General features: G+C 47.2%; 1 protein-coding gene across 3 annotated transcripts; it reads right to left on the bottom strand.

Annotated features, from left to right (window-relative positions):
- Nucleotides 1–444: 444 nt before the first annotated feature.
- Nucleotides 445–6450, bottom strand: TARDBP (TAR DNA binding protein). 3 transcript variants are annotated; one of them, XR_012626175.1, is made up of 7 exons: nucleotides 6181–6450; nucleotides 5492–5744; nucleotides 4562–4725; nucleotides 3609–3749; nucleotides 2754–2924; nucleotides 1781–2368; nucleotides 445–1289 (listed from the first exon to the last, which is right to left on the bottom strand). XR_012626175.1 is itself a non-coding variant. In XM_074848525.1 (6 exons), the coding sequence occupies exons 2-6, from the start codon at nucleotides 5727–5729 to the stop codon at nucleotides 1838–1840; spliced, it is 1245 nt and encodes a 414-aa protein (XP_074704626.1). In that variant the 5' UTR covers nucleotides 5730–5744; nucleotides 6181–6449; the 3' UTR covers nucleotides 445–1837. The 3 variants fall into 3 exon arrangements, 2 of the variants coding, with proteins under 2 accessions (XP_074704626.1, XP_074704627.1); XM_074848525.1 differs by having other exon boundaries at nucleotides 445–2368; nucleotides 6181–6449; XM_074848526.1 differs by lacking the exon at nucleotides 6181–6450 and adding an exon at nucleotides 5853–6076 and having other exon boundaries at nucleotides 445–2368.
- Between the last annotated feature and the right edge of the window lie 2919 nt (nucleotides 6451–9369).

Genomic DNA, 9369 nt, shown 5'->3' with positions numbered 1-9369 from the left:
TGAAAACAGGTTAAACACAGACATCCCAACAGAGATGCTGTGGACAGAAATACATCTTGAGAGGAGGTGTTTGTCACCCCCAACCCACTTCTGATGAGGAACTCCAACTCCTAAAAGAAGTAGTAAGTAACGTTCCTTGGTACAGATGCAATTGGGAGGGAACTGCTTACCATTCTAGGTGCGCGCACCCAAACGTGTGGGAACTGGATTTTAGGTATCTACGTATCACTGAACAGTGCAAAAATACAGTGGATTAAAGGTGGGTGTCAGGTATCGATACATGATGAGCGGTGGCTCCGTTTGACTTGTCAACTTTTAGAGCATGCTTATCTGCAACAAACCGAATTACTGCAAAAAAGCTTTACAGAAGTTCATCTCAAAAGGGTAAAATTAATTAACTGCTATGAATTCTTTGCATTCAGGGCTGCAAAACAAAGACACATATTACTTAAATCAGTTTTATTTAAGAATTTCCTACAGTGACAAATCTTATAAAAAGCATCCAAACACAAAACTGCAGCAAACAGCATTCTTATGGATATCTTACAGACAGTGGAACTTCCACCCTGAGGAGGCACACTGAGCTCGCTAGTGATCTCTGCTGCAAGAGCTACTGCAAAGCACACCACCAGCTCAATGTTCTCATCACAAACCCCATCATCTTCAATTCACATTACCACACTTACAGATCATTAACAGAAAAAAAACCACACACCATACAGCATTCACAGCAGTTGACATAAGGGAAAAAAAATACAAATATTCATTTCACGTAACACATTCAACTAATCGATTAACTAGGTATAAAACCCACTTAAAGTCTTCCACGTATGGATGTCCTTTGAATGCAATAAACACTCGTACTTTATTTGCTATCATTGCTCTCCGCACACTCTCTCACCAAAGCCACAGGATTGAGAGACATCTCGCCAAGTAAAATAAAATCCCATAATGCACCACCAGGTCTCTGCATGCGCTCTCTCCTTTATCTCGCACATACCAGCCCTCTCATGCCTCGGCACCACCATCAATCCCACACAAGGTTTCAAAAGTTCAAACAGCCTTCTGGTTCCATCTCACAGCCTTGCGTTCATAGCGTTGATACGACTCCATGAAATAAAGAGTAGCGGATAAAAATGGAACACCCACCGTCTAAGACGCAGCATGTGCGGTGTGATGAAGTATTCTTGGATGAGAAAGCATGTAGACAGAAGTATTCCTAAGGCAGAATATTTACAGCACTGCTTTCAATGAAGTGCTTCTTCCATACACATTTGAAATGAGATGAACTGCGGAGATTAAATGAAGCCTTCATATCGTACTTTAGTATGGAGGGGAGACAGTGTTAAAAAGAAACACAAACAAAACAAAAATGACACTGTGTTCTCCAACTGGGGCACTTGGAGAGTCTTATGGTGGGATCAAAGTAAAAACGAGAGGGAGAGAATGCTGTTTCTGACCAATGGTTTCCATTTTGAACATGCAAAGAATTCAGGTAGCCAGGGAACGAGGGATAAAGTATTACAGGAGAAACCTTTCCTATCGGTTGTAGTGTTAGTTCACCTATCGGGCAAACAGCAGTCCACTTCCAAACATTCAGTATTCCAACAAGATATGTAACAAAACTTATAAAATTCCTTTTACCTTTCTTTTCTTTTTCTTTTCTTTTTTTTTTTTTTTTTAAAAAAAGAAAAATGTCAAAAATACTGCTGAATATACTGCACACTGAACAAACTGATTTGGAAAATTTTAGTATATATGTAATTTACAGTATACTTACCAGGAGTTAGAAAAATTTGATTTCCCACCATAGAGTCAGTATCAGAGCCCACTGCGTCTACATTCCCCAGCCTGACGATTTGGAATCCATGCTTGAACCAAAGCCTCCGTTAAACCCACTGCTGGAGCCCGCGTTCGAGGCCGAACCCCAGCCTATGGCCGCCCCCGAGTTGGAGCCGCCGTAGGAGTTACTTCCTGAGCTAAAGCCCTGGTTCTGCTCCCGCTGCATGTTGCCTTGAGGCTGGTTGTTCCCCGACGGCCCCGACTGGTTCTGCTGACTAGCCAGCATGCCCATCATCCCCCAGCTGCTCTGCAGGGCTGCCTGCGCTGCCGCCATCATGGCGGGGTTGATGCTAAAGGCTCCGAAGTTCATCCCTCCCCCCATGTTACTGCCCTGGTTGTTACCCAGACCCCCCCCGCCTCCTCTGCTGTTGCCAAACCCCCCTTGATTCCCAAAGCCTCCCGGATTACCACCAAATCTTCCACCTCGCTCTAACTGTCTATTGCTATTGTGCTTAGGTTCAGCATTGGATATATGTACGCTGATTCCTTTAATGATCAAGTCCTCTCCACAAAGAGATTGGGCAACCTATAAGAAATAAGGGATTGATTAAATGTATGTCACACCTCTCTTTTTTTTAAATGTTAGTAGTACAAGTAAAAAAAAAATCCCACATGATTCTGAGCAGATATTTAACCTGCAAAGGAAGCATATGCATATACTTAATCCAATTTGAAGTGTTTTATCTTCGCATTCACTGCTACACTGACTGCAGTACAAAAACCCGTCTGTACAACAGCGTCTGAGAAGTGTAACCTTAGACAATTCAAGGAATCAAATCAAGCTAACGCCACTGGAATTCTCAAGACAGTGGACAAGTAAGTGTTCCACATGTAGTTCCAGAAATAATGCTTTATCAAACTACTGAAACGTAGGCTGTCTAAATAGGAAATTAAAATATTTTAAGATGTACCTGATCATCTGCAAATGTGACAAAAGCAAAAGCTCGGAAGGGTTTAGGAATGAAGACATCTACCACTTCTCCGTATTGGGCAAAGAACTGCCGGAGTTCATCTGCCGTCATGTCCTCGGTGCAGCGCCCGACAAACACTTTTCTGCTACGCAAAGGTTCGTCAGGACTTTGCTGCAGAGAATTGCAGAGAAGAAGAAAGAAAAAATTTAAAAAATTACAACTACCCTTGAGAACTGAGTTACATTATGATAAAAGACCCTTTTAATCTAGCCTGTTCTGAGGACTGAAGATCAAGAAAGTTTGAGATTGTAAGTTAAAGGTTTAAAAAAGTTCTGTTCAGAGAACATGCCTGCACCTCGGTACAGATGGAGAAGAGTCACAAGAAGACAAAGACGGGAGCAATACACAGGAGCAATGACAAGGCCACTGCAGGACACTGTTTGGGTAATAACTGCATATATACACATGAGAAATAAACAGAAGTTTTATGTTTAGTTTTGAATTCAAAGACTCATTTTGATCTTCCCTAGGTTAGTTATTCTGTCTGCTTTATTCTCCCATTTATTCATGCGGCAGACAGGTCAAGCAGGTAGTGCTGGACTTGAAAACACATTATTTTCAGATTTCCATCTGTACTTAATTCCACCACCCTACTAGCTCTTTCCCCACCACTTCTTGTTCCCTTCCTGCTCACCCACCTCCTCCCCATTTTCCTTCCTTGCTCTCACTTCTCCATTCACAGACTGAAAAGCCACATCCAAGGGTGGTTTTTAATCTCTTCACTTAACACAGTTGCTAAAGAAGTGCACTTCGAGTGTTTGGTAAAAATAAAACTAGCAATAAATACAAAAGTACCTTAGAATTGGGAAGTTTACAGTCACACCATCTTCCATCTATCATGTGCCGCTGAGACATGACTTTCACCTGGGTTTCATAATCCGTAAACCGAACAAAACCAAATCCTTTTGAGTGGCCAGTTTTAATATCCTTCTTAACCTAAGACACACAAAAAAGCAGACTTGTAAAGTTTTTATTATCTCACTGTATATGCCTACCTTTTCTTACAAAAATTACCATAGTATTATACAGTCAAAGCAGGGGCCTGTGACACCTCCAAATTAAAATTTTTTGCTTGCCTTGAGCCCAAGCATAACCAAAACCGGGATTTTTTGTAATACTGTGATGACATAGCCAGCCCAGCTGTACAAGCAGTGTGACCACCCAAGGGGCAAACGCGTAGCTGCACACAGGAGACACGCAAGTGACAAAAGATAAAGACCAAGACAAGTTCAGGTGAGATCCCCCTTCTGGGAGGTAAAAACATCACATGTGACAGCAGAAGAAAACCGAAGCAGGTTTGTCTGCTGACGCCCTCCCGCCTGGCCAGCCCACCTCAGCAGCCCAGGCCATGGAGGCCCCGGGCATCCGGAGCTGCCGCTAGCGTGAAGCGTGCTGCTCGTGAATGAATTCGGTAAAGTTCTGTTTGAGACTGTATCAGTCTTGTAAACGCTCCCATCACAGCGATCTCCAGTTCCTTAACACACACACATTCAGCTACGCCAATTAATAACAGCAATATAAATTCAAAAGCTCTTAAAAACACTGTACCCGTTAAGCTGATCTGTATGAATTACCACTCCCAAATATTCCTGGCCACCTGCAGCTACAAAGCTCATGCAACAAAATGCAACCTAGGAAGAGACCCACTCAGACTCTTCTCCAAGTTTGTACAGCTCTGTTTCTACTGGCTTCCTCAGAAGATTGATTTCTACCTAATGTCCATCCCTTCAGCTGCAGAAGGATTTTACCTGCACCATCAGAACTTCTCCAAATGTACTGAAATATTCCTTTAAGTCTTGTTCAGTGGTTTTCCAGGGAAGACCCAAGACTATTAAATCCGAAGTCTTCTGTACTGCTCGTTTCACTTTTACAGCTGATGATGCATCTGTTTCATCCATTTTTCTCTTATTATCTAAATATAAAGAAGTACATTAGACATCATCAACTCTGGAAATCACTTCCACTAATTATGAACCACATGGTATAAAATCATAGACTATGATGAGAAAAAGTACAGACCACAAAAGACATATGCCGGCTGCTGGGAGTTTATTATTATAATACATATCCAACTGCCTGTGAGTATAAGGAGAGAAAAAAGAACAGTCTATGCTTAAGTACTCCTCCAAAATGCAGTCTGACTGAGCTAGTTCTCTGTTAGTTTACTAAAGTATCATCCAGTAACATTGACAGTCCAATAAGGATACGGAGAAGACAGGCATTTTAAACAATAATATTTCATTAGCAATTTACTTCCTTCTTTTTTTGAAGGGCAGGGGGAGGTGAGGCAGGGTGGTCGGGCTCCTTTTTTCCTGAGCATTTTTAAATGGTATCTGACCAACCCATGAGCTTGAGAAGCATCTCCAAGTACACGCAGATCCCACCACGTCACAGTCTTCAAAGGTCTATACAAGGCTGTGAACCCTCCAAGGATAACGCAAAGACTTTGTCATTAAAGTGCTCGTATGGGCAGAGAGTTAAAAATCTTAGAGCACATCTGAAAAACTCAGTGGGGTCAAATCTACTCTGCAGGACAGATACATGAATAAAATCCTGAACTTCTGTAAGGCAGAGGGTTCAACAGTGGTACTGTTGCCGTGTTAAACTAGCAGTGCCTCACACAGGCCTCTTGACTGAAAAAGCAAGCTTGTACAAAAAACACAGGAAGGAAGACAAACCTTTGGGATAATTAACAACATAGACCAGGTTTCCCCATCCGGCTTCCGGCGCGTGCAGGATGCCCTCCACCAGCCGCACGCCCCTCATGCACTGCGACACCGGGTTCCTGTAGCGCAGCCCGCACGCCCCGGGGAACTGGGCGGTGACGGTGGACAGCAGCACGGTGCCGTCGTCCTCCGAAGGGATCTCGATGGGTTCATCGTTCTCGTCCTCCGTCACCCGGATATACTCCGACATCTTTGCTGGAAGTTACTAAAGTACAGGAGAAGGGGGAGAACAGCCATAAGCAATCGCCCTGTTTCCCTTGATTTGGTTTTCATCTTTCTAGCCTCAAGGCATAAGCCCATCTGTATTTATTACACAGCAGGGTGCACCGAACGCGTTACTCGTTGACGTGAGAGCCTCGGGCCCTGCCGCACCGACAGACACACGGACCAACACCTCGGCCCGTCCCGGACCTGCGGAGGGACGGACAGCGACAGCTCCCCAAGGCACCGAGAAATGTCACAGAGCCGCCGCGGCCCCTGTCAGCGGCGCCGGGTTGGAGGGAACAGCCCCCCCCCTCGGCCCCACCGCCTGTCAGGGCCCGCCCAAGCCTACGACCTCCGGGCGCGACGCGGCCCCCAGCACCGCCGGCGGCCCCGGCCCGACTGGGCCCCAAGAACGCGCCCTCCGCGAGCCCGCTCACCGGGCCAGGGAAGGGAGCGGCGTCTTCGGGAGACCCTCACGCCTCGGCCGCGTACCGGCCCGCTGCCCTCCGCTGGCGCCGCACAAAATGGCGGCCGCGGCCCCCCTCAGAGGCCGGGCCGGGCCGCGGGGCGAACCATTCCCAGCGGCGAGGAGGGGCTGCAGCGGAACACGTCCGGCCGCGGCGAGCGCGATGCGCCCCGACCGCGCTCCAGCGATGCGTCGCCCGCGCCGAGCGGAGCTGCTGATCCTGGGACGGCGGCGGCAGCCGGCGAGGGGAGCGCCCCTTGCCCCGCTTTACCCCCCTCAGCGGCGGGGCCGGTGGTGCGGCCCTGCCCGCGCCTGCGCGAAGCGCGCTGCGAGCGCGGGAGCTGCCGGGAAGGGGCGGCGGCGGGGCGGCCCCGGTGCTCCGGGCGGGATCCCCCCTCATACCTGGGGACGGGAGGCCCCGCGCGGGCCGAGCCGCCCCGCGGTGCGGCTGTTCCCGGTAAATGACGGCGATAACGGTAGAGCCCCAAGCCCGCACTGCGGCCCAGGCCGGCCCCGAGCCGCCCAGCCTGGCGCTGGGAACGGCGGCGCGAGGACCCGCCTTCCCGGTAGCGGCCGTCGCTGCAGGTAAACGCCGTAGTTTGTAAGGGACGGCACGGCCGTACCGGCGGCTCCCGCGGAGGCCGGTCAGGTCCCGCTCTCCCCGGCGAGGGACGCGGGGCTTTGTGCGAACAGCAGCCGCGCTCTGGCCGCGCCTGCGGAGCCCAGCGCCCCCCGGGACAGCCCCGGTCCGGGGAAACGTCTGAGAGGGGATCTGGGGAGAAAAAGGAGCGTGTGGGAAACGGAGACTTCCCGGTGTGCAGAAACTGCCTTAGTGAAGGGCTGCGCTCCCCCTCATCTACACTGCCAGACAGGAACGAGTGCACTTAATGTGTAGCCGAAAAACCCCACGTAAGGTTAAAAGCAAACGAACCCACCAAAACCCCCACACTCTTTCTAGCGAGGCCTGACCGGTGAAGCAGTTTATTCAGGGAAGTTGAGCGGTCTCCCACGAGAGAAGTCTGCCGTGAATGATCTTAGGTGTACCTAGAGCTCTTTCAGTTGGGCAGGGGGAGACACCATATGCATTTTTAAGATTTTTTTTTTCACAGAACATGATGATAACGTGAGAGATGCTGAGCGTGGCAGCAGCTGCAGTATCTGAGCATCAGCTGGGAAGTGCCCGTGTTTAAGGTTATCTGAAACGTTTGTGCAGGAGGCAAACCCTCTTGCCAGAAGACATGCATGAGCGACACCAGCTGGGGCATGTTGCCACTTGAATAGCATCATTCTGTGCTTGGTAGGAAGGGTTGATCTGACATGCCTGATCTCCTGCAGGCATTCCCTGAGGATCTGGGGAAGAACTAGATTAACCTGGCTGACTAATGCAGACGGTTTCATGGCAGCTCAGTTCTGTGTATCATATTTAGTGTCTTAGCCTGACACCCTCCCCCTCTTCCCCAACAACTGGTTCATCGCTCAGAACTGATGTCTTCATTAATTCTTCCAGATGTTTGGAGGGCTTTTTTGCCTCTTCCCCCATTCAACTGCCCGGCTCTGACCATGTATGAAACAATTTTGTAGGACTGCTAAAAGTTAAAAAAAAACCCTAGTAGTTCTAGCCCTGTCCTTTAATACTTAGTAAGAGTTTGCTATACTGTGGCTTAATCCTCTCTAGACCAAATCTCCCCTTACTTAATGGAAAGACTTAATGGTTATATGTCATTATACAGTATTATAAACTTCTCAACTCCAAAGCCACTATGGCTAAGGGACACTCATGTTCTTGCTGCCACTTTTCTGACTCTTAAAAAAAAAAAAAAAAAAAAGATGTGCAGAAGAACCTGTCTACATATGTTTTCCTAAGCTGCAGTCACAGGAAGGACTGCTAGCTAGGCTACTGTGCCGAGTCTTCGCTGCTCACATAGCTTACACAAGCCTGTGTGCAAAAGAACCACGCGGAGGAGAAAAACAACAGTGGCAAGAACATGGTATTTTCCACCTGGTCTGGTTCCTTTTATAAAGTTAATAATCTGCTTTCAGTAGCATAACCCTCCAGATAAACACTCCAGTTTTATTTTACTTTGTAGTGATAATACTATAAAGCTATAAATTAGTAACCATTCTACAGTTTCAATCAATCATTTGGCTAATTGCCATTCCACATCTCCAAGTTATTTTATTCTGATACTTTAATAACAAGCTTATCTGGTCCATCAATCACAGTCACATTAGTTGCAAGTCGCACCAGAGACATCTGTAACACAATCACTTTTCATTACAAGATATATATGAACAGGAAGCCACATAGGGTTGTCATTAGCAGAGCTGTAAAGTCCTGCCTGCCATCATCCCAGAGAAAAGAAGTGCACTGCAGAGCTTTCTCTAACCCGCTCAGCTCTGTGATTTAAACTAGTGGACTGCACCATGCTATTATAAAGGAAAATAATTCTGCTACCTTCTTCCCCCTCCTTTCTCCTCATCTGTTCCTTTGTGGTACTCATCCAGTCCACATGTGGGCCATGTTCTCAGTGCCCATCTAGCTTGACCTTCCTTGCACCAGTCTCCTCAAAAGAAGTAAGTCTTATTAGTAAGGAAAGATGACCCTACTGCTAGGAAAGGCTAATCCAGTCCCATCTATTAATGTCTTCTATGGAGTATTTAAGACTCCCACTCAAGATTCCTTCAGTTGCAAAAACTGGCTCCCAGCACCACTGAAACCTAGCCCATCTATGCCCATGTAGCTTTAGACTCGGCCTTATCATTTAATTACCATTTTTCAGCAGAGATCTGAGAGGATCTGACTAGACAGAGGCTAATGAGATAAGCTAATGCTCCATGTAGGCGTTCTCCTGAAATTCCTACATTTTCTAGTCATCCACAATATACATCCCAAATCCAGTTCTGGTGTTGCCAAGTCAGCACTGAGGTAGTCAGCGTTGTTTGAACACGCTGGGAGGACTGAGCGGTAATTGCAGCATGTCAACATTACCTACTGCACCATTTCAAGTCAAAGCTATAGTTTAGCAATCACGTTATTTGAAGAGGTTGTCATGGCATTCAGCCAGAGTGACCTCTATCTAACAAAGCATCTGGTGGTAATTTCACTAATGAGCAGAGTAAGCATCAACCCTGTGAATGAGATTTTGTGCAGGTAAAAGCT

Source organism: Strix aluco, chromosome 22 (genome assembly GCF_031877795.1).
Source record: "Strix aluco isolate bStrAlu1 chromosome 22, bStrAlu1.hap1, whole genome shotgun sequence".
Lineage (NCBI taxonomy): Eukaryota > Metazoa > Chordata > Aves > Strigiformes > Strigidae > Strix > Strix aluco.
The sequence above is the reverse complement of the archived record's forward strand: the minus strand, read 5'-3'. Positions and strand labels throughout refer to the sequence as shown.

Coding starts and splice junctions, on each gene's coding strand:
- TARDBP (XM_074848525.1), bottom strand. CDS start 5,729: ATGTCGGAGTATATCCGGGTGACGGAGGACGAGAACGATGAACCCATC. Junction 4,726..5,491: donor TGTTGTTAATTATCCCAAAG/GTTTGTCTTCCT, acceptor CTTTATATTTAG/ATAATAAGAGAAAAATGGAT. Junction 2,925..3,608: donor GTAAACTTCCCAATTCTAAG/GTACTTTTGTAT, acceptor AATTCTCTGCAG/CAAAGTCCTGACGAACCTTT.